Source organism: Pithys albifrons, chromosome 33 (genome assembly GCF_047495875.1).
Source record: "Pithys albifrons albifrons isolate INPA30051 chromosome 33, PitAlb_v1, whole genome shotgun sequence".
Taxonomy (NCBI): Eukaryota; Metazoa; Chordata; class Aves; order Passeriformes; family Thamnophilidae; genus Pithys; species Pithys albifrons.
The window spans coordinates 393,918-419,160 of NC_092490.1; the positions used below are offsets into that span (position 1 = coordinate 393,918).

The 25,243-nt window shown below is 49.9% G+C and overlaps 2 protein-coding genes across 2 annotated transcripts in view; one reads left to right on the top strand and one right to left on the bottom strand.

The window, feature by feature from the left end:
• The window catches only part of LOC139684162 (uncharacterized), a 1,455,962-nt gene that overhangs the window by 357,656 nt on the left and 1,073,063 nt on the right, over positions 1–25,243 (bottom strand).
• Positions 1–25,243, top strand: part of LOC139684161 (uncharacterized) — a 1,434,678-nt gene that overhangs the window by 296,224 nt on the left and 1,113,211 nt on the right. Inside the window, 2 exon segments of the mRNA XM_071579762.1 lie at positions 3,855–4,392; positions 20,838–21,511. Of these exon segments, the coding sequence (XP_071435863.1) occupies positions 3,855–4,392; positions 20,838–21,511 (1,212 nt within the window).

Genomic DNA, 25,243 nt, shown 5'->3' on the forward strand with positions numbered 1-25,243 from the left:
TGTGTCACCCCATGTCCCCTGTCTCTCTCAGTGCCTCTCCCAACCCTTCCCAGACCATTCCCAGTCTTTCTGAGTGTCCCTGCAGCCCCCTTGCCTCTCTCCCAGTGCCCACCAGCTTTTCCACCTCACTGATTCTGTTGAGCTCCCAGTCTGCCCGGACCCCTGCTCTGCTCCAGGATGGATTTCTACCCTTCCCAGGTGCAGGTGAGGTTGTTTCAGGGTGGGCAGGATCCCTCAGAGCCATTGGTGGCCATCAACATGGTCCCCAATAATGAGTGGACCCACCAGCTGCTGGTGATTCTGTAAATCCACCCCAGGAATGATCACCTTCACCTGCTGGGTGGGACACATCAGCCTATAGCACCCCCTTACCTGGGACTGGGGTATGGCCTGGCAACTTGGAGGGAGGCTGGGGATCCTGGGACTAATTGGGAAGGGGGTTGGGGAAGCATTGAGAAACTGGCAGGCAGTTTGGGGAACCTGGTGGTAATTCAGGGCAGTTTGGGGAGGGAATGGACAGGTCCAGAAGAGGTTTAGAGAGTCATGGAAGGGGGTATGGGAAGCCATGGGAGCAACTGGGAGGGATTTGTGGTCCTTGAGGGATTACTGGGAAGGGGGATGGGAGACTTGTTGTACTGGAATGGGTTTTTCAGTGGTCCAGGGAGCAATTGGGGAGTGAGAGGGACCATCCAGGTTTTGCTCTCAAGGGGTTGAGAGGGGATTTCTAGTGTCCTCAGTGGGCTGAGAAAAAAAAACTGGAAAGATTTTAGGGGAGTCCTGAGGGTGCTGGGAGTGAGGTTGGATCATCCTAGTGGGGATGGGGGCAGGGGTTGTGGGATCCTGAAGGAGCTGGGAAGAGGTTCCAGGTGGTCCTGGGTGAGCTGAGGGCAACTGGGAGGGGGTTTGGGGATGTCTTGGAGGCTCAATGAGAAGTTTTGGAAGGTCCAGACCTCCCAGAGGTGCCACGTGCTGCCTGAAGAAGACACTGACAGGGATCAGAGGCTTCTGTTGGGTTCATCTTCTAGGTGCTGGGGCTCAGCTTCTACCTGTGCCAGAAAGGGAGGGGTTGGCTGGGGTCCTGTCCCTGCCTCCCATGTGTGCCCTCCCAGGGGATCCCCCACCTCAGTGTCACCCCCTGTTCTCTCCCCACAGAGCTCCTGAGCCATCGGCAGCCACAGACCCTCCCTGTGGCCTCAGGCTCAGCATGGACCACCCACTCCCATCCCTGTGCTAATTTTGGAGGGATTGCATGTCTCTACAGTCCCTGCTTTTATTCTAACACCACCTGATTCCACTTTTCCCAGCAAAGCTTCCCAGTTCTTACCAGTCCCAACTATTAGGAGGGCAGTGGGGAACAGTCCTGGGGGGAACCCACATGGAGGAGCTGAGGTTGGAAGAAGCAGAACCAGCCCCAGGATGGATCAGTGGGGACTCCTGTGTGTCCCCTGTGACACTCACATAATACACAATTCCAAGGAACAATGTTCCTCCACTGTTTCTCTGCCAAAAACATCCTATTGAAAGGTTTTCTGTATACATTTTGCTAAAAGCTCCCAAACAAACTTCCTGCCAGAGCATCCTGCTGGAGCCTGCCTGCCATAAAGGTTCCTGCTGTTGGGCTCGTAGCTGCCTGCCAAAAATCACGTACAAACCTTTTGGAACACTATGAAAACTCAGAGAAGGCACCTTGAGAATTCCGTGAGGGAAAAGGAAAGAGAGCAAACCGGTTACCATAATGGTAACTAGTATACCATTAAAAACTAGTATAAAAAATTCAGAGAATACTGAAAGAGAGAAATAACTTTTGCTCTCATTTGTCTTTCCATTTAATTCTCTTCTGCTTTCCTATTATCGATGTTATCCACAACAGCAAGTCTGTAGGTGATGGCCAAAAAAAAGCATCAAGAATGAGAATCATTTAATAAACCTAAAAGCAAAATGAGTGATTTGAAACTCTCTCAGATGAGCACAGTTTAGGAAAAAGACTACTCTGTCAATTAGAAATCTTGGCTGATGCTGCTCATTGTGTACCTGAAAATTTTAAATAAAAAATTAAAAATTGTCTTACATGTCCTAGTTCAGCAGGTGGGACCAGTTTATCCCTGTGTGGATGATCAAAGCTGTGTATTCCACACCCTCTCTTCATTTCCCAAAAACTGTTAACAATGGAGCATTTGCAGCAGCTGCCCAGGGCACAGCTGACCCCTCAGGCTGGGAGCTGGGTGTGAAAGACATCTGTGAGATAAGAGCTGGGATAACTCCCCTGCAGGGAGTCGTTAGCACCTTGACACCCAGCCTGAGGGGGCGTGGCTGCTAATGGGCCATCAAGGGTTCCAAAGTACCCCCTGACTACCAGAGTTAATCACCCATTGTGTGACTCCCCGCCCAGGGGGAGGAACTGGCTGCTCCCTGGGGTACATATCCTGGGGGAAGACCTCAGGGGACACTCGTTGGATTGAGAGGAGGATCAACACCTCGACAGGAGGAGACCACCACCTTCAACCAGTCTGTGACCACCACTCTCCACCAGACTGCAACTGTCAGCTGCACCAACAGGTTTGCCACTTTGCACTTTTCCTTTGGACTTGGGGGAGACACACAGGATTCAGCACAGGGGCTAAGAAACCCCTTTGCGCTTGTGCCCCAGGGGGCTGGGTTATACTGCTGGGCTTTTGTGGGTTAAACCCAATTTTTCACTTCGTGTCATTGCATTGCTTGTAATACTTTCATCAAATTGTAACTCTGACTTATAATCTCCTTTGTGTTGTGTTCATTTCTCCTGCCAGTTTCCCTTTAAACCAGCACAGCTCCCCACTTGGAGCTTCCACCACCCTCTGGAAGGATCTGAGCTGTGACCATCACTGGGACAGGACCACACACACCACTGGGTGAGGACCACTGGCTTGACTGCCTGTCCCAGCAGCACAGCCTGACTGCAGTGCTGACTCTCAAGGTTCCTGCCAGGGTTTTGGGTGTGGGGAAGGTGAATCCTATGGAAGGGGGGCGATTCCGTCTCTGTGCTGTGGCCATGTGTGTTTTATGGGAGGGGGAGGCTGGGCACAAACTTGAATGGACAGAGTGGGCTGGGCTTGGGAAGTTTCTTCTCCCAAGTTTGTTTAGCCCAGTTTATGAGTTGTTTTCAGCATTTCTTCTTGGTAAAGAGTTGGAGTTTTCCCCCTTATATTTAGATGTATTTTTTCACTTTCTCTGCATTGCAGACACCTGAGTAGGGAACCCTGGGCAGGAGACTTCCCTCCAGAATTAGTCCCTATTGCAATTTATCTCAACTGAGACACTGGTGTGTTTCTAGAGATAGATTTGAGAGTAGAAACCCCCAACCAATGTGCTAACATGTTGGTTTTTTACCCCAGAACAGGATTTCTCCTTTCCAAACATTGAAAGGATGCAGAAGGAGACTGCCAAGAAGATGAAGATGCCCCGGGACCCACAGGCAGGTGAGGAGGAAGTCAGTGCCCCTTTGCCCCTCTCTTGTGCTGCATCTTCCAGCCCAGCATGGCCCCGGCTGCAGGACAACCCCGCTGCTGACGCCATCCTGCCAGGGCCGGGTTTGGGGGGATGTCCTTGGCCTTCCCTGTGGGCCGGAGGCAAATGCCCTGAGTGTCCTTGTTCCTTCCTGCTCCAGGCCCCGTACTGCGCATGGAGAGTACGAAAGAGAAATTCCCCGGGCAGAACTTCACAGCAGAGGCCATTTTGAACAGTGCCATGGTACAGGAAGTCACGGGGGAGGAAAAACCACGGGGATCCCACAGGAAGAGGAGCTTCAAGCCGAGCCAAGAGACATCCGAGGAGGAAACACACAACGTGTCCGGGGAAGGCAGTCAAAGACTGAGCCAGAGCTCTGACCTGGTGGTGCAGCAGCAGCTTCAGAGAAGGGAGAAGCGCTACAAGTGCTTGGAATGTGAGAAGAGATTCAGCCAGAGCTCAGATCTGACTCGCCATCAGCACATCCACACTGGGGAACGACCTTACAAATGTGAGGAATGTGGGAAGAGCTTCAATCACAGATCCAACCTTAAGCAACACAAGAAGATCCACACTGGGGAATGTCCCTACGAGTGTTCTGAGTGTGGGAAGAGGTGTCGCACCAGCTCCAATCTTCTTATTCATCTGCGCACACACATGGGGGAGAGGCCCTTCTGCTGCACCGACTGCGGAAAGAGATTCAATCAGAAGTCCAACCTCATCACCCAGCGGCGTATCCACACTGGAGAGCGGCCATACAAGTGTGACGAGTGTGGGAAGAGCTTCAGCGACAGCTCCAACTTGACCAAACACCAACGCACCCACCAGTAAGGGAAGCCCTGTGCGTGCCCCAAATGTGGGAAGAGCTTTGTCTGCTGCTCCAACTCCATCACCCATCACAAGAACCACGTTTTGAACAGAACTCATGAACCACATTCCCAGTGATCCACGTTAGGAAAACACCTGGCTGGTGTTCTCCTCATCATCCTGGTTCTCTGTGGGCACTTGAATTCACAAAGGGGGAGGAACATCCATGGTCTCATGGGTTTAGTTAGGCCCAGATTTAGGCTTTGTTTTCTAGTGTAGGCCTTGGACAATCAGCTGACTTGAACCAGGTCAGGCCAGTTGACTTCTACAGGCCAATGATACTGCCTACCATATTCTGATGTCATCTCAGATAGAAAAAGAGAGGGAGGAGGGGTCTTCCTTCTTCTTCCTGCTGGATGAGCAAAGACTTGGGGTGAAGGTCAGAGCTCCTGGGGAGAGACCAAGGCCCTCCAGCAGTTTATTATCTTTTCTAGGGAAGTAGAATTTTTTTATTATTTCTCTTTCTACCTTTTATTCTTAGTGTATAGTTTGTATTTTATTTGGGTTTTACTTTTTCTCTCTATTCTGTTTAATGTACCATAATCTACTGAACTATCATCTGCTGTTTGTTTGTTGGATTTTTTTTGGTGTGGGAGGAGGGTTGGGGAGGAGGAGGGACTTTTCCTCTGAAATGCTTAATTGGCATTTTACTAAGTCAGAACCATCCCACGTGGGGACAGAGACTGATGTGTGAAATTCCTTGGGAAGGGGGATTGGCTGACTTTTGAACATAAAAATCTCCCCTGCTCTCACTTAGTTCTTCAGGTCGCCAAAAGCAATCCTGAATGGCGTTTGAGATATTTTCCAAACTAAATAATTCTATAATTCTAATTCTCTAAAGGCCACCCAACCCAACCCCATATACGTTCACATGATTCAGGTTTTTTGTGGTTTTTTTAAATATTTTATGTGATTCATCTCCATCTCTTAAAATCACCTGAAATTGAAGTTTAAATAAAGAGATCTAACAAAGACATCTAAATTTCCATCATTCTCTTGGGAATTCGGGCAGGAATTTGGGGATCAAAGAGATATTCAGGAAGATTTCAGGGTTCTGTGGGGATTTGGGGTTTTTTTCTCAAAAACTGGAGGTGTCCAGACCGACTGACATTTCTCCATCATTTTGCAGTCCAATATCTGAGAGGGATTGATCTCTCAGCTCATAACACCTCAATCTCACCCCAAAATGGCTCCATGCCACCTTGAAATGACTCAATTCCATCCCAAAATGGTTTAATCCAATTTGAACCCACTTAGCGGGAGTCACCAGCAGGAGAAGGGATGCTACAAATCCAGGGAAGATGGGGTAAAATTGGGAGGGTTTGGATGCAAATTGGGAGGGTTGGGATGGGACTTGAAGGGGAATGGGATGGGATTTGGGAAACGTGAGATGGGGAGTGTTGAAAAACTGAGGGAGCTTCTGTGGTGCCCCCCTATCGTGAGGAGGGTAATGTGAGGGAGTGTGGGGGACATGTGACATCATCACTTGGAGTGGGAACCCACAGAGAGGGACACAGGGAGCTCTTTCTGAGGGGATCCTGCTGCTTTGCAGCAGTTCAGGGGCCTTTAAATATCTTTTGAGGGTTTTGCTTCTTTTTTTCTTGGGCTAAGTTGACCCTCTTGCAATCAGGGGGATGAGATGACTCTATTGACGGAAAAATCACACAAAGCAGAGATCAGTGCCTGTCCCTCCTCTGCCCCTGCCCAGGAACTTTTATTTACAATGATGTGTCTCCTCAGTGTCCTCTTGTGCAGCTGAACACACCAAGTCCCCTCAGCAACTCCTCACACAGTTCCCCTGCAGGTCCTCTTGGTTGCCTCCCTTCGACACTCTTCAATGGCTCAATCTCTTCCATCTCTTTTGGTGCCCCAAAGTGCCCCAATATCGCAAGGGATATAAATGCCAGGCCTGAGGGTTCCCAGGGGTCATTGTGACACAGGAGGGCCTCATGGAAACCAGGGGACACTGTGACACTGCAGGGAGTTCGAGAACCTAGAGGACATTGTGACACTTGAGGGCCACCTGGAACCCAGGGCACACTGTGACACTGCAGGGCCCAGGGCACACTGTCACACACACAGAACCAGCCAGCCCTGCCCGGCCATCAGCAGCAGCACAGAGGGCACTGCCCACTCCTGGCACCCCTGGCGCCACAACAGGAGCCCAATTGGCCTCTCTGTGCCCAGAACCAAAGGCAGACACAGCCCTGGCACAAGGGGCAGCTGCAGCTGCTCCTCACTGTGCCCAGCAGGGCACACACATTCACCCCCCGGCACAGCAGGAGGCACATCCAGCTGCTCCTGAGCCAGCACAGGGCACAGCCCCTGTGCCCCTCCAGGCCTGCACAGCTCCCTCTGTCCTGTCATCACCTCGAGCAGCTGCCCTGCACCTCTGGGGCTGCTCCCTGCAACTTCTCATCTTAAAACTGGAGGTCAGGACTCCAGCAGATCCCTTCTCTGCTCCCACTAGTGATGATGCCAAATGCCCTGTGGGGTGGGTGCAGAAATGGCAGCAGAAGAACTGGCAGAACAGGGTGAAACCCATCTGGGCTGCTGCCTTGTGGCAAAGGTATCACTGCCGGGGTGGAGCACCTGATGTGAAGGTGTGTCATGGGGGTGCTCCTGTACCCAAGACTCAGGCCCCTGAAGAACAGCAGAACAATCAGCAGGTGGGTCAGGCTGCTGCCATTGATGGGACTCAGGTGCCTTGACATTGGCAGCACAAGAGGGAATAATTTATGGCCAGGACACCTCAGGCCATCAAGGAAGAGATGAAATATAAGGATGGGCTTGTGACTGAGCGGTGGGCTTAGCCATGGGAACTGTTGCACAGGGTATCCATGGATGTGAAAGCCTAGAAGGAGGAACCTCTATGGGTTGGAGGACGATGACTGGAAGAGAAATAAAGGGAGGCCTGGCAGACTGACTGGATCACACTGCCGCAGACTACCCATGGGAAGGCCCACATACTTACAGTGATGGAAACAAGCACAGGAAGTCTGGAAACATCCCCTGTGCCCCATGGCACTGCCTGGAACACTGTCCTGGGCCTGGAGGAGGAAATGTGATGGTGACATGGAACTCCTGAAAGAACTGAATCAGACTGTGGGACTGAATTCCAAAACAACCTGACAGACACCTGGGCCAAAGAACCTTGCCTGAGTGTGTGAATCCCGTGCCCTGCCATGCAGCAGCCTCTGGGAAGATCCAAGGGTGGAATGAACAGGAAAAGGGCACACTGAGAGCAGTGGGTGATGGGACCTGAAAACATTGGGATGCACATTTAGCAAAGACCACCTGGTCAGTCCACACTGGAGCATCTCCCCATTGGGCTGGGCCTGCCCAATCAAAATTTTCAGGTTCTCAAGAAAGGATTAATGTTTCTGAAGTGCCCATTAAAACATGCTGGGAAAAGAGTCTGCATTGTTCCTGCCTCAGGCCAAGGCAAACCCATCCAGGGGTTGCTTTTCCTCAAGGTCTCAGGTGCTTTTGAAGGGTGGTGTGGGAGGAGGAGAACTCTGGTGTGTGCCTTGAGGGAATTTGATTTTGGGAGAGAAGGGCCAATGGATCAATTCTATGACATTAATAATTATCCCTTCTGTGCTGGCTGGGTGGACATCACCCACCTGAGCCATCAATCTCACCCACAGCTGTTCTGGGCATCTCAGCCTTGACTTTCCTCTGATCGTTGCCCTCCCACCAAGGAAGAGGGAACTGTTCTAAAACTGGCCTAGTGCAGCAGTGCTGGAATCAGAACTGACTCCAATGTGCAACCTGCAACAGTCCAGTACTCCACACCACATTCCTTGCTTGAGAGACTGTTCCCAGGGATGGAGGCCAAAGTCATGGCCTGAGTGAACTCAACAGACACTTTTGTGGCCATTTTATGACCTCCTGACAGAGCTGTTCCATTCCCTAAGGGAGTGATGTCTGTGTGTGTGTCTATCAAAAGAGAGAACTGGGGAAGGTGATGGGGAATTGGAAGTGTGAGACCTGGCATGACATAAAAGGGATGGAATAAGGGCTGGACATTGTCCTCCTTTCAGCTGGGATGGAGTTAATTCCCCTCAGGAGCTGTTTTGGATTCAGAAGGAGAATATTTTTGATAACACACTGATGCTTGGTTGTTTGCCATGTCATGTTTATACCAAGTCAAGGACTCTGTTTTGTTGTTTCCTTTGTGTCTCCTGCTCTGCCATGAGGAGATTCCCAAAATAAAAAAGCTGGGAGAGCTGAGCTGAACTGGCCAAAGGGTTATTGCACAGCACAACATGTCATGCCCAGTATATAAACTGGGGATAGTTACCCAGAAATGGCTGACGGGGGTTTGGGAAGGGGAGTCTGGCATTGGTCAGTGGGTGGTGAGCAATTCCATTGTTTAACACTTGTATTTTCTCCTTTTATTATCATTACTATATATTATTTACAATTACTATTGTCCTTTACTTTGATTTCAAATATTGAACTCCTCTTACCTCAACCTACAAGTTTCACTTTGATTGCCCTCCCAATTCCACTGGGCTGGAGTGGGGAGAGAGGGGAGGCTGAGGGAGTGTCTGTGTGGGGCTTCACCTCCAGCTGGCCCCCAAACCAGGACACCAGGGAGTTCTCCCTGCAGGCACAGAAATGCTCCCTTGCTCTTCTCCAGGGCATCCCCTTCCCCAGGTGAGTGTGTCCACTCCAGCCTGAGCAGTCGGTCCTGGCTCCCACCCTGTGATCCCTGCAGGGCCCTCAGCTGGAAGTGCTGCCCTGCAGAGGGAGGGGCTGTGCTGTCCTGGGGCCATATCACAGGTCCAAAGGGAAAGAAAATTGAGGAAAAGCAAAGGACAGGGAGCAATGAAGAGAGATTCCTCTGATAAAGTCACACCAGTTTTCAGATAAATCTCCCTCAGATAGAAATGCATTTCCTTCCTCTGGTCAGTGCTGGCTGAGGGTGGTGTGAGCAGCAGGAGCTCTGACCATGTGCTGCCAAGGCCTCAGCTTTGCTCTGCTGCTCTGGGGAGATGAAGCTGCTTTATGACAGCTCTGACCACCATGAGGCAGGTCAAATGTACCACACCTTTTATAACATATCACCCTTTCTCCTTCTGACTCTGCAGCAGAGAGCCTGAAAATGTCTTTATAATCATTGTATCTGTGTTTTTATAGTTTCAACAACAATTCATGGAGAATATTCTACTTAAGTTTATGAATTTTCATGCTTTTGACTGAAATTATGAAAAGCCTTGCAATAAGACACGATTTAAAGGACTCAGCTCTCTGTGGCTCAGAGCAGAGCCAGGAGAGCTGCAGTGTCCATCATTCTCTTTCCCATCTCCTCTGAGCTTTGCCTGGTGCTGCATTCACATTGAGTTCACACGAAGAAATCTTGAAAACCATAAACCTACAAGTGCCTGTGCAGTGCTGAGAGCAGGGTAGTGCTGCTTCCAAGGGCAGATCTGGAATACCTTCTCAGTTCCAGACCAGAGGTGAAGCTGGGATGGACAGAGCCCGATAAGAGGCTTCCTGGAGAGAAGTGCCTGGTTTATTCACCTATCTGAGATTCAGATTTTAAGTTTCAATGCCTTCTCCTGAAATCAGATGTTAATTTGTATGTGCTATTTCCCAGCATGACATGGCAGGCCAGAGAATTGAAAGAACAGGATGCTTCCCTGTCATGTAGGTCCTGCTTTAATGTCCTCCCTGAAATGTGCCCTGGGAACTGTCTGGGGTTGATGTGGGGCCTGTGAGCAGTCCCAAGCCCTGCAGCAGCCTCTGCACGAGACAAGGAGCCCTCCCAGGGGCTGCTCCTTCCCCAAAGCCCTTCCCTTTAGCGCTGTCAGCAGTTCCCTGGGCCGGCTGAGAGCTGCCCCTGGCAGGCAGCAGAGTCCCTGCCCCAGCACAGCACCCTGGGCTGCAGGACCCTGCTCTGCCCCACAGTCCTGGGCACCCCTGGCTGCACCCCCCGGCTCCACAGCTATTCCAAAGGGACTGCAACAGCCCCCTCCTCACACATCCCGTCAACTGGGCCTGGGCCAGCTTTAGGAGATGCCTCCATGCACTCCCCAGGGCAGTGGGCACAGCCCCAAGGCCGAGAGAGCTCCAGGAGTATTTGGATGATACTTCTGTGCACAGTGTTTAAAGCTCATGCTGTAAGGGAAAAATTAACATAGGTCAAGAAAGTTTAAAATTTAAAGATGCAAATTACTTGAAAGACTACATGAAATGCAATGATACAGAGAAAAACTTGTTTGAACCTGCAAAAAGTCAATTGGATAACCCACCCCCCTGGGGCATGAACATTACGGTCTTCATTAGCCCCTGTGCCGAGTGCCACGTGGTATCCCTGAATTCACAGTCAAAGGAAAGGAAACCTTTTGGTGAGGATGATGGTCGCAGTCTGGTCAAGAGTGGCTGTTGCAATTCTGTTAAAGCCTTAGTCCCTCTCTGGATCCAAATAGTGATACTAGAAATGCCAATCCCTGATGATTTGACATGCTCAGGTTCAGGTGGAAATGCCCTGCACCTCACCCAGGCTGGGGACTTCCACAATGGGTGATTTGACCCTGTGAGCCATGGGATATTTTTGGAGTCTTTGATGGTGTGAGCCATTGCAGCTGCCTATTGTTCCAGCCCCTAATGGCCCATTAGCAGACATGAGCCCTCAGGGTGGGTGTGAATGTGTTGATGCCTCCCCAGAGGGGAGTTATCACAGGTGATTCATTGGTGTGAAGATACAAACATTCCTGTGCCTCCCAGGGTTCTCTCACACCCAGCTTGTAGCCTCAGGGCTTGGGTGGGCTCTGTATTTATACTGATAAATGTCTAAATTTGTTTTTTTCACATCTTCCTAAATACAGTTTTTTTTCCTTGTTTTCTGTAAGGACTCCTGAACCCTTGGAAAATTTGTCTCAGCTTCTCTCTGAGGGAGGTTTTGAGATTCCTTGCGCAGGAACTTTTGGTGAACATGGCTGTGCTGGGCAGCCAATGGAAAGAAAATATTTTGTTGCCCTTTAAAATATTTTTAGCCACCCTTCTACCCCTGGGGTGGAGGTGGCAGGAGAAAATGTGGAGAATGAAGGAGTGGTTACACAGAAATCTGAAATAATCCTGTTATTAAAAGATGGAAAGAAAAAAATAGCTTGGATCCATGATGGCCCATTAGCAGAGGTGAAAATCTCCAGGCCATGTGTGGGAATTGTCTCAGTGCTCCCAGGGGGGAGTTATCACAGCTCAGTCCCTGTGCAAGGCCAAGGAAAACACACCTACTTGGAGCCTGAGCTGGCAGGTGTGCACACCCTCAGAACCTTGGGGGTCACTTTGCACATCATCAGCTCCACCTGCACTGTCTGAGTCATCAGCATTCCAGCCTTTCACACCTGGGCACACATTCTTCTGCCAGGAGAACAGGACCACCCTTATTTAATCTCAAATTCCCCTCCCACTCCCAATTAGCAGGCATTTTGGGGAACAGAGAAAAGAGAAGGAGGATACCAGAAGTTTTGTGTCACCCAGGACATTATCCACCACTCTATTCCCTTTTCTTTTTTTCCCTTTTCCCCAGTATGCCCTGAATAACACATTAACTCTGCACCTCTCTATCCAATATTATACACAAATAGGAACAATGGAACAGACAGTTTTACACCACAAATAGGTCCTCTTCAGGTACACACCATGTTTCCCCATTTTTCTGAATTACCCACCAAGTGCAACTTTGTCCTTGAGCAAAATCAATCCCACAGATGGGTTTGCCTTTGCTTGAGACAGGACTGATCCACACGGTTTCCCCTGACACACCTCTCAGGTGCACTGTGGGGACTTTCTCTCCATCTGTGCTGTGAAGGGGCTCTGATTGGGGTTATCATCCAGTTATTAAAATGATTAGAAATGTCTCTGTCCAAATTAAGGTGCAAAAAGAACCAGATACCAAAGTCAAGAGTGTGGATTTTATTTAAGAGTAAATGTGAGGCAAAGGAAGAGAAATAGAAAGAAATAGGAAAAAGGAGAGGGGGAGGGAAAGAGGGTGACAGAGAAAAGTTAAAACAGGAAATGTATCCCCACTCCATGGAACCCCGTGGTGTCCTGTGGGTCTGGATCTGCTGTCTCCTTGGTGCTGAGGATCCCCCAAAACAGAGTCCAGGTCGGATTTTCTGGGATTTTTCTCTCTGTCACAATTTATCTTCACAACATTCCTTTCCAATGAATGTTCCACAAAGCTGCACCCACAACTGAGAAATGTCAGTGGTGCAGAGTGAAAGTATTTCCTAAAATGGTCACAGGTCTTGGGAGCTGGGGAAAGGTTTTCCTGTATTTTATCCATGTCCCATTTGCAGCCCAAAGCTGAAACTCCTTCTGATTTAGGGAGGGGGTCTCAACCATTTCCCATGGAATAGTTTCTTTTATTCTGTTAAGATCTTTTAATTCACATGTGAAAATCTCTGTAAAATAAAGACAAATCATCATAATAAATGTGAAGACTTCAGAGGAAGAACTGGGAATATTGTTCCATATTTGTATGACTTTAAATATGCATAATCTCTTGTTCAAACTTCCAAATTAAACTGGGTTGATAGTTTTATTTCTCAAGTGGTTGAACTGTAAGTATCTCTCCATATGAGAAGACTAAGAGATTATTCCACTCCATTCCTTTTTTTTAACATAAAGAATAAATTATTTTAGCAAATTTAAATAACAATTAATAAAAGGGTTTTTAAATATAGTCTCGCTAATATTTGATCTCCCAATGCATCCCACTCAATGAAACCACCAACAAACAACAAAGATATTGTTACAGATTTTGGGGCAAATAAAAGTTTTCTTGATACCAAACAGCTTCATCTCACATGTTGGCAGGTCACTCCTAAAAGAAAGTGGAAAATTTCACCCAGTACAGACGGATTATTCAAGGACAGGCTGGGATAATGCTCCTAAAGCAGACACTTGAGTCTGAAATGCTGACAATGAAAAGGTGACACATCCTGAGGGAAAGATGCTCATCACCCCTTGGCTGCTTTCTGTGAGCCTTCTCTTGCACATCTGCTGGCAGTTCCCCCAGTCCCAGCTGGTTCCTTTGATCTTCAGTGGGGAGTGCTGGAATTCCTGGAAAAAGAAAACTACACAAACCTCCCCAAAAACTCTACTCCTTAGTGAATCAAGTGGCTTGACTGCATGAACTGGGGATCTCTCAGGTAGAGTTTTAACTCTTCTTCCATGTAGTGCTCTATGCACTGATGGTTTTTTTGCCCCATATTTTCAGTGGGTCTCCTCCCATTAATTTCTTGTTCAGAGACAGTGAGACATCTTGAAAAAATCAGCAAGAGCTGCCCCTTGTGCTGGGTTTCTTTGAAGGTTCTTAGCAGGCTTCTACTTCTCCCCCTGGAGCCATGAACTGACCTTATCAGTTGGGCAGATAACACGTGCTCCTTTTGCTCCAGTGGTTTAACTTTGTGCCACCTGGGAAGTGGCTCCAGCCCCTCAGCATCCCACTGCATTAATAGTGACTGGATTTCCATCTCCCCTGATCCAGGGCCAGGCTTTGATATCTTGGGAGCCGCACACGGTGCCAGTTTAGCAGCAGTTTGCTGACCCTGGCACACATTGGTGGTTTCAGCTTTAATTAAGGGTCAATCTGCTCCTTCCTCATCATCAGCTGTCAATGCAAACCTGATGTTTTGCTCTTTCTCACAACAACAGACTGGCTCACTGTCTCTCAGCTCCTCCCCTGAACACAGGAAGTTTGAGTTACAAGGTTTTGTTACTGGTTTTACATCTTGCAAATCTCCCTGTAAGATTGTCCCTCTCTCCTGCACATTCCAAAGCTCCACCTGAATCTTTCAGACATGCCCATGCTCAGAAGCAAAGCAGTGCCACCATTTGCAGCCTGTCTTGGAGCTCAGCAGCAAGCAATGCTCCTGCTGCAGCCTTTTGGCCTAAGTCTCCCTTTTTCTGGAAATACAATTTTTTTTGTGTGACTCTTGCAAAGACAGGATTATTTCAGATTTCTGTGTAACCACTCCTTCATTCTCCACATTTTCTCCTGCCGCCTCCACCCCAGCACTGAAGAGTGATGAAGAATTTTTTAAAAGAAGGACAACAATATATTCTAGGAAACAGTGATACCAGAAATCCCAAAACCCAAAGATTTTTGGTGCTCAGATTCCAGTGGGAATGCCCAGTACTTCATTCAGTGTGGGGACTTTCACAATGGGTGATTTGACCCTGTAAGTCATGGGACTGGTTTGGACTCTTTGATGGTCTGGGTTATTGGAGCTGCCTATTGTTCCAGCCCCTAATGGCCCATTAGCAGAGATGAGCCCTCAGGGTGGGTGTGAAGGTGCTGATGGCTCTCCAGAGGGGAGTTATCACAGTTATCAGACAGTCATTAGTGTGGAGACACAAACATTCCTGTGTCTCCCAGTGTTCTGTAATGACCCAGTATGTAGCCTGAGGGCTTGACTGGGCCCTGTCTTGCTACTGATAAATCTAGAAATTAAGTTTTTTTCATATCTTCCAAAATGCAGCTCTGTTCCTTGTCTATCAACCTACTTGGGAATCTTTCAAACTTGCAAATCGTTTTCAGCCTTCATCAGAGAAGTTCACTGTGGTACCAAATACAGAGTTGTACCACAAGGACTGGGATCGTGGAAGAGGAAACATCCCCACACCCTCCCTGTCCCCACAGGTAGAGCCACAGGGACCAGGGCAGGTCCCCCAACAAGTGCCACTGCAAATGACCTGGTTTCTGCTCTTGTGCAATCAGGCAAGGACCCATTTTGGCAGGAGATGCTCCAGGAAAGGACCAGATATGTCCAAGACACAGAATTTGGGGAAGGAAAACACACCTCAGTGTCCTTCACACACATCTGGTGTGTGGTGGAACACCCCAGGTCAGAAACATCCACCTGCCCAGGCGCCCAGCAGTGCACCAGGGTGCAAACAGGGCAGGAGAAACTGCTCCCTGCAGACCCCACAGCCAAAGACAGAGAGAAACCACCCAGGCCACTACACACTCCCCAGGCTGTTGAACCTCCTGATACAATCCTGGGCACCAAACCTGTTGTTCTCCTTCCTACCCTGGACCCAGGAGCCCCAACATAGGGCACGATCCTGCCTAAAAAGCAGAGATTGGCAGGTCTGGGGTTGTGGAGTCAGAACAGAACAGTCCTCAGGAATGAATAAGGAATAGGGAGCCTCATGTGTCATCCCATGTCCTCTATCTCTCTCAGTGCATCTCCCAACCCTTCCCAGACCATTCCCAGTCCTTCTGAGTGTCCCTGCAGCCCCCTTGCCTCTCTCCCAGTGCCCACCAGCTTTTCCACATCACTGATTCTGTTGAGCTCCCAGTCTGCCCAGGCCCCTGCTCTGCTCCAGGATGGATTTCTACCCTGCCCAGGTGCAGGTGAGGTGGTTCCAGGGTGGGCAGGATCCTTCAGAGCCCTTGGTGGCCAACAACATGGTCCTCAATAATGAGTGGACCCACCAGCTGCTGGTGATGCTGGAAATCCCCCCAGGAAGGATCACCTTCACCTGCTGGGTGGGACACATCAGCCTGGATCACCCCCTCACCTGGGACTGGGGTATGGCCTGGACTCATGGAGGGAGGCTGGGGATCCTGGGACTAATTGGGAAGGGAGTTTGGGAAGCTTTGGGAAACTGGCAGGCAGTTTTGGGAGCCTGGTGGTAACTCAGGGGGTTTTGGGGAGGGAATGGACAGGTCCAGAAGAGGTTTAGAGAGTCATGGAAGGGGGTATGGGAAGCCATGGGAGGAACTTGGAGGGATTTGGGGGCCTTGGGGGGTTACTGGGAAGGTGGATGGGAGACTTGTCGCACTGGAATAGGTTTTCAGTGGTCCAGGGAGCAATTGGGGAGTGAGAGGGACCATCCAGGTTTTGCTCTCAAGGGGTTGAGAGGGGTTGTGTAGTGTCCTCAGGGGGCTGAGAAAAAAAAAAAAAAACTGGAAAGATTTTAGGGGAGCCCTGAGGGTGCTGGGAGTGAGGTTGGATCATCCTAGTGGGGATGGGGGCAGGGGTTTTGGGATCCTGAAGGTGCTGGGAAGAGGTTCCAGGTGGTCCTGGGTGAGCTGAGGGCATCTGGGAGGGGGTTTGGGGATGTCTTGGAGGCTCAGTGAGAAGATTTGGAAGCTCCAGACCCCCCCAGACTTCCCAGAGCTGCAACGTGCTGCCTGAAGAAGACACTGACAGGGATCAGAGGCTTCTGTTGGGTTCATCTTCCTGGTGCTGGGGCTCAGCTTCTACCTGTGCCAGAAAGGGAGGGGTTGGCTGGGGTCCTGTCCCTGCCTCCCATGTGTGCCCTCCCAGGGGATCCCCTACCTCAGTGCCACCCCCTGTTCTCTCCCCACAGAGCTCCTGAGCCATCGGCAGCCACAGACCCTCCCTGTGGCCTCAGGCTCAGCATGGACCAACCACTCCCATCCCTGTGCTAATTTTGGAGGGATTGCATGTCTCTAACAGTCCCTGCTTTTAGTCTAACACCACCTGATTCCACTTTTCCCTGCAAAGCTTCCCAGTTCTTCCCAGTCCCAACTATTAGGGGGGCAGTGGGGAACAGTCCTGGGGGGACCCCACATGGAGGAGCTGAGGTTGGGAGAAGCAGAACCAGCCCCAGGATGGATCAGTGGGGACTCCTGTGTGTCCCCTGTGACACTCACATAATACACAATTACAAGGAACAATGTTCCTCCACTGTTTCTCTGCCAAAAACATCCTATTGAAAGGTTTTCTGTCAACATTTTGCTAAAAGCTCCCAAACAAACTTCCTGCCAGAGCATCCTACTGGAGCCTGCCTGCCATAAAGGTTCCTGCTGTTGGGCTCGTAGCTGCCTGCCAAAAATCACGTACAAACCTTTTGGAACACTATGAAAACTCAGAGAAGGCACCTTGAGAATTCCGGGAGGGAAAAGGAAAGAGAGCAAACTGGTTACCATAATGGAAAATCTCTCCCTAATTCCCCCTCTCTCACCTCCTCAGAAGGACCCCACTTTGCTCAGCCCAGAAAGGCTAAAACAGCTTCTCCTGAGCAACAACTCTACATATCCAAAGACAGCATTCCAAGCCTGTTGGGGCCAGACATATCTATCACAAATGGATGAGAAACAGAAGGAAAACAAAAAAGGTAGAAACTGTTTTCCCCCACAGGGTATCTGAGGAAAAAAGTAGCTTCTGGTGGTAAGATTTTTCTTAGCTTCTAAAAGCAACCTTGGATTTTACCCAAACTTTTTGTATCTCTTTCTGCACCTCTTAACAATTAGATAGAATACGAAAAAAAAAAGAGAAAAAAAGAACCAAAAAAAAAGAAACAGGTTTTGGTATAACCAACTAATTTGTAAAAGTTTTAATTTTGTTTGGAGAAAATATTTGAACCTAAAGTGTTGGGTTTTTTTACTATGCAGTATTTAAGCTGATGAAACACATCCACATTGGGAACTGCCCTGCAAGTGCTTGGAATATAGAAAGAGGTTTCAGAGCAGCTCACACCTCCTCAAGCATCAGTGGACAAAGTGGTTAAAGACTTGATAACCAAAATTCCTTGTGAGCCCTGTTTAGCAGAGACCTGAAGACCCACATTCCGGGTGATCCATGCTGGGCACAGACCTGGTGACCCACGTTCCAGGTGATCCATGCTGGGCACAGACCTGCAGATCCACATTCTGGGTATTCCATGCTGGGCAGTGCATTGGGTTAGCTAGACCAGGTTTTGGTAGTGGGAGGGGCTTCAGGGAGGGGTTCTGTGAGCAGCTGCCAGAAGTTTCTCCAATGTCCAGCACCTGACCTGACCCTTGAAGGTGAGGACGACCCAAATACTTTTTATTCCACCCCATGGGGAAGATTAGATTTACTTTCTCAATATATCTGCAGATGTAGGGTTTAGAACAGTTTTGTGTGCATGGAAAGTAGGTTTGGAGCAGTTTTGGTTCTTGTCTGTAGTGATAGAAAAGCATAAAAATCCCACTTTTTTTTCTAGCTCCAAGCCCAGCCTGTCCCCTCCAGGGGTGGGTTTTCCCCCCTCCGCTCCTCGGTGTTTCCTTTGCCCATGGGTAGCAAAGCACCCACTGGTTTTGCAGCTGGAGAGTGTTGGAGCCCTGAACCATCAACATTCCAGTCTATGCCAGCTTTGCACCCCAAAAGCTGAGAAGGGTCGATCTGTCTCCTCAAAGCAGCCCAATCCCACTGAAAATGTCTCAATCCCACCTTAAATTTATTATTGTTCTTATTTTCTCTATGGAATTCTGGGGCAGCCAGTGCCAAACCTCAGCTCTCAGCAGGCTCAGGCTTGGTCTTGCACTTCTGCCTTTGCTCAGCCAGAACATTTTCAGTGTTTAATGAGTGTTTACCATCCCTCACAGGAGGGAGGACACTGAACCCTTCCACAAAAAGAGAAAAACTAGTATAAAAAATTCAGAGAATACTGAAAGAGAGAAATAACTTTTGCTCTCATTTGTCTTTCCATTTAATTCTCTTCTGCTTTCCTATTATCGATGTTATCCACAACAGCAAGTCTGTAGGTGATGGCCAAAAAAAAGCATCAAGAATGAGAATCATTTAATAAACCTAAAAGCAAAATGAGTGATTTGAAACTCTCTCAGATGAGCACAGTTTAGGAAAAAGACTCCTCTGTCAATTAGAAATCTTGGCTGATGCTGCTCATTGTGTACCTGAAAATTTTAAATAAAAAATTAAAAATTGTCTTACATGTCCTAGTTTAGTAGGTGGGACCAGTTTATCCCTGTGTGGATGATCAAAGCTGTGTATTCCACACCCTCTCTTCATTTCCCAAAAGCTGTTAACAATGGAGCATTTGCAGCAGCTGCCCAGGGCACAGCTGACCCCTAAGGCTGGGAGCTGGGTGTGAAAGACATCTGTGAGATAAGAGCTGGGATAACTCCCCTGCAGGGAGTCGTTAGCACCTTGACACCCAGCCTGAGGGGGCGTGGCTGCTAATGGGCCATCAAGGGTTCCAAAGTACCCCCTGACTCCCAGATTTAATCACCCATTGTGTGACTCCCCGCCCAGGGGGAGGGACTGGCTGCTCCCTGGGGTACATATCCTGGGGGAAGACCTCAGGGGACACTCGTTGGATTGAGAGGAGGATCAACACCTCGACAGGAGGAGACCACCACCTTCAACCAGTCTGTGACCACCACTCTCCACCAGACTGCAACTGTCAGCTGCACCAACAGGTTTGCCACTTTGCACTTTTCCTTTGGACTTGGGGGAGACACACAGGGTTAAGCACAGGGGCTAACAAACCCCTTTGTGCTTGTGCCCCAGGGGGCTGGGTTATACTGTACGGCTTTTGTGGGTTAAACCCAATTTTTCACTTCGTGTCATTGCATTGCTTGTAATACTTTCATCAAATTGTAACTCTGACTTATAATCTCCTTTGTGTTGTGTTCATTTCTCCTGCCAGTTTCCCTTTAAACCAGCACAGCTCCCCACTTGGAGCTTCCACCACCCTCTGGAAGGATCTGAGCTGTGACCATCACTGGGACAGGACCACACACACCACTGGGTGAGGACCACTGCCTTGACTGCCTCTCCCAGCAGCACAGCCTGACTGCAGTGCTGACTCTCAAGGTTCCTGCCAGGGTTTTGGGTGTGGGGAAGGTGAATCCTATGGAAGGGGGGCCATTCTGTCTCTGTGCTGTGGCCATGTGTGTTTTATGGGAGGGCGAGGCTGGGCACAAACTTGAGTGGACAGAGTGGGCTGGGCTTGGGAAGTTTCTCCTCCTGAGTTTGTTTAGCCCAGTTTATGAGTTGTTTTCAGCATTTCTTCTTGGTAAAGAAGATGTGTTTCTCCACTTTCTCTGCATTGCAGACACCTGAGTAGGGAATCCCAGACAGGAGACTTCTCTCCACGGTGACTCCCTCTTGCAAATTATCTCAAACTGAGACACTGGTGTGTTTCTAGAGATAGATTTGAGAGTAGGAACCCCCAACCAGTATGCTAAGATGTTGTTTTTTTACCCCAGAACAGGATTTCTCCTTTCCAAACATTGAAAGGATGCAGAAGGAGGCTGCGAGGAAGATGAGAATGCCCCGGGAGCCCCAGGCAGGTGAGGAGGAAGTCAGTGCCCCTTTGCCCCTCTCTTGTGCTGCATCTTCCAGCCCAGCATGGCCCCGGCTGCAGGACAACCCCGCTGCCGATGCCATCCTGCCAGGGCCGGGTTTGGGGGGATGTCCTTGGCCTTCCCTGTGGGCCGGAGGCAAATGCCCTGAGTGTCCTTTTTCCTTCCTGCCCCAGGCCCCGAGCTGAGCATGGAGAGCACGGAGGACAAATCCCCCAGGCAGAACTTCACAGTAGAGGCTGATTTGAACACTGCCACGGTGCAGGAAGTCACTGGGGAGGAAAAGCCACGGCGATCCCACAGGAAGAGGAGCTGCAAGCCGAGCCAAGAGACATCCGAGGAGGAAATACACAACGTGTCCGGGGAAGGCAGTCAGAGATTGAGCCAGAGCTCTGACCTGGTGGTGCAGCAGCAACTTCAGAGAAGGGAGAAGCGCTACAAGTGCTTGGAATGTGAGAAGAGCTTCAGCCAGAGCTCACATCTGATTCGTCATCAGCACATCCACACTGGGGAACGGCCTTACACATGTGAGGAATGTGGGAAGAGCTTCAATCAGAGCTCCAACCTTAAGCAACACAAGAAGATCCACACTGGGGAATATCCCTACGAGTGTTCTGAGTGTGGGAAGAGGTGTCGGACCAGTTCCAATCTTCTTGTTCATCAGCGCACACACACGGGGGAGAGGCCCTTCTGCTGCACCGACTGCGGAAAGAGATTCACCCAGTATTCCAGCCTCCTCATTCACCGGCGTATCCACACTGGAGAGAGGCCTTACCAATGTAGGGAGTGTGGGAAAGGCTTTAGACAGAACTCTGAGCTTGTCATCCACCAGATGATCCACACTGGGGAGAGGCCCTACGAGTGTTCCGAGTGTGGGAAGAGGTTTCAGACAAGCTCACTTCTCCTCAGGCATCAGCGCATACACACAGGGGAGAGGCCTTTCCGCTGCACCGACTGCGGGAAGAGATTCAATGTCAACTCCAGCCTCATCACCCACCGTCGTATCCACACCGGAGAGCGGCCAAACAAGTGTGACGAGTGTGGGAAAAGCTTCACCCAGAGCTCTCACTTGACCAGACACCAACGCACCCACCAGTAATGGAAGCCCTGTGCGTGCCCAAATGTGGGAAGAGCTTTGTCTGCTGCTCCAACTCCATCACCCATCTCCAGAGCCACGTTTTGAACAGAACTGCTGAACCACATTCCCAGTGATCCACGTTAGGAACACACCTGGCTGGTGTTTACCTCATCCTCCTGGTTCTCTGTGGGCACTTGAATTTACACAGGGGGAGGAACATCCATGGTGTCAAGGGTTTAGTTAGGCCCAGATTTAGGCTTTCTTTTCTAGTGCAGGCCTTGGACAATCAGCTGAGTTGAACCAGGTCAGGCCAGTTGACTTCTAAAGGCCAATGATATTGCCTACCATATTCTGATGTCATCACAGATAGAAAAAGAGAGGGAGGAGGTGTCTTCCTTCTTCTTCCTGCTGGATGAGCAAAGACTTGGGGTGAAGGTCAGAGCTCCTGGGGAGAGACCAAGGCCCTCCAGCCTTTTATTATCTTTTCTAGGGAATTGCAATTTTTTTCTTATTGCTCTTGCTAGCTTTTATTCTTAGTGTGTAGTTTGTATTTTATTTGGGTTTTACTTTTTCTCTCTATTCTGTTTAATGTACCATAATCTACTGAACTATGGTCAGTTGTTTGTTTGTTGGGGTTTTTTTGGGGTGGGAGGAGGGTGGGGGAGGAGGAGGGACTTTTCCTCTGAAATGCTTAATTGGCATTTTACTAAGTCAGAACCATCCCACGTGGGGACAGAGACTGATGTGTGAAATTCCTTCGGAAGGGGGATTTGCTGACTTTTGACCCTAAAAATCTCCCCTGCTCTCACTTAGTTCTTCTGGTGGCCAAAAGCAATCCTGAATGGGGTTTGAGATATTTTCCAAACTAAATAATTCTATAATTCTAATTTTCTAAAGGCCACCCAACTCAACCCCATATGCATTTACATGATTCGGGTTTTTTGTGTTTTTTTTTTAAATATTTTATTTGATTCATCTCCATCTCTTAAAATCACCTGAAATTGAAGTTTAAATAAAGAGATCTAACAAAGACATCTAAATTTCCATCATTCTCTTGGGAATTCGGGCAGGAATTTGGGGTTCTATACAATATTCAGGAAGATTTCAGGGTTCTGTGGGGATTTGGGGGAGTTTTCTCCAAAACTGGAGGTGTCCAGATCGACTGACATTTCTCCATCATCTTACAGTCCAATATCTGAGAGGGATTGATCTCTCAGCTCATAAAACCTCAATCCCACCCCAAAATGGCTCCATGCCAACTTGAAATGATTCAATCCCATCACAAAATGGTTTAATCCAATTTGAACCCACTTAGCGGGAGTCACCAGCAGGAGAAGGGATGCTACAAATCCAGGGAGGATGGGATAAAATTGGGAGGGCTTGGATGCAAATTGGGAGGGTTGGGATGGGACTTGAAGGGGAATGGGATGGGATTTGGGAAACATGAGATGTGGTGTGTTGAAAAACTGAGGGAGTTTCTGTGGTGCCCTCCTATCCTGAGGAGGGTAATGTGAGGGAGTGTGGGGGACCTGTGACATCAGCACTTGGAGTGGGAACCCACAGAGAGGGACACAGGGAGCTCTTTCTGAGGGGATCCTGCTGCTTTGCACCAGTTCAGGGGGCTTTAAATATCTTTTGGGGGTTTTGCTCCTCTTTTTCTTGGGCGGAGTTGACCTCTTGCAATCGGGGGGATGAGATGACACAACTGAAAGAAAAATCCTGCTGTTTTATATCTTGTTTTAGGGGTTCTAAATGGCTCTTGGGAGTCCCCCCACCCTCATTCTGGGGGTTGCAGTGACTCCATGACTCCATTGGGGACTGAGGGGGTTAAAATCCCCAATTCTGAGGTGTTAGGAGTGGCTTTGTGGGGGACCCACATTTCATTGACATCTGACCTGTAGGAGGGTGTCTCCCCTTCTTCCAGACCTCTTGGGGTGGGGCTGGAACCCCTCCCCACACTGGGAGCATCCACAGTATTTTTTGAGGGTATAGGACTCCTTGTGCACTGGGATCAGCCCAGCTGGTGTCACACAATGCCAGAATGTGCTGAGTGGGAAGGGCCCCCCAAGGATCATGGAGTCCAACCCTCAGCCCTCTACACGCCCATTCCCAAGAGTCACACCCTGTGCCCCAGAGCATCATCCAAGCCCTTCTGGAGGTCTGGCAGCCTTGGGGCTGTGCCCACTGCCCTGGGGAGCCTGGTCAGTGCCCCCCAGCCTCTGGGGGAAGAACCTATTTGGAAGATCCAACCTGACCCTGCCCTGACACAACTCCAGGCCATTCCCTGGGTGCTGTCCCTGGTCCCCAATGAGCAGAGATCAGTGCCTGCCCCTCCTCTCCCCCTGCCCAGAAAGTTATACTTACATTGAGGTTTCCCCTCAATCTCCTCTTATGAATCTCAACACACCAAGTGCCCTCAGCTGCTCCTCACACGCTGTTCCTGCAGGCCCTTGCCCATTTTGGTTTCCTCCCTTGGACACTCTGCAATGGCTCAATCTCTTCCTTCTGTTGTAGTGGCTCAAATAGCCTCAATATTTCAGGTGAGGGAACTACCACGGCTGTGTGATGTGGGGCCTGAGGGTGCCCAGGGGCCACTGTGACCCTGCAGGGCCTCGTGGAACCCAGGGGACATTGTGACACTGCAGGGAGTTTGAGAACCCAGGGGACATTGTGACTCTTCAGGGCCTCTTGGAACCCAGGGCACACTGTGACACTGCAGGGCCCAGGGCACACTGTCACACACACTGAACCAGCCAGCCCTGCCCGGCCTTCAGCAGCAGCACAGAGGGCACTGCCCACCCCTGGCACCCCTGGCGCCACAAGAGGAGCCCAATTGGCCTCTCTGTTTCCAGCAGCAAAGGCAGACACAGCCCTGACACAAGGGGCAGCTGCAGCTGCTCCTCACTCTGCCCAGCAGGGCACACACACGCACCCCCCGGCACAGCAGGAGGCACATCCAGATGCTCCTGAGCCAGCACAGGGCACAGCCCCTGTGCCACTCCAGGCCTGCACAGCTCCCTCTGTCCCGTCATCACCTTGGGCAGCTGCCCTGCACCTCTGGGGCTTCTCCCTGTCACTTCTCATCCTGAAACAGGAGGTCAGGACTCCAGCAGATCCCTTCTCTCTTCCCACTCGTGATGGTGCCAAATGCCCTGTGGGGTGGGTTCAGCAGTGGCAGCAGAAGAACTGGCAGCGCAGGGGCAAACCCATCTGGACTGCTGCCTTGTGGCAAAGGTATCACTGCCGGGGTGGAGCACCTGCTGTGAAGGTGTGTCCTGGGGGTGCTCCTGTACCCAAGAGTCAGGTCCCTGAAGAGCAGTAGAATAACCAGCAGGTGGCTCAGGCTGCTGCCATTGAAGTGCCTCAGGTGCCTTGGAATTGGCAGCACAAGGGGGAATTATTTCTGGCTCCCTGTGCTCAGGACACCTCGGGCCATCAAGGCAGAGATGGAACATATGGATGGACTTGTGATTGAGGGGTGGGCTTAGCCATGGGCACTGTTGCACAGGGTATCCATGGATGTGAAATGTGCTGCAGTTACACAGGCCAAGTTGTGGAGTCTCTCTGGGATGGAGGACAGTGGCTGGAATAGAAATAAGGGTGGGCCTGGCTGACTGACTGGATCATACTGCCCCAAACCCCCCCTGAAAGGGCCACATGCTTGTGGTGGTGGAAACAACCACAGCAAGGCTGGAAACATCCCCTGTGTCCCATGGCACTGCCTGGAACACTGCCCTGGGACTGGAGGA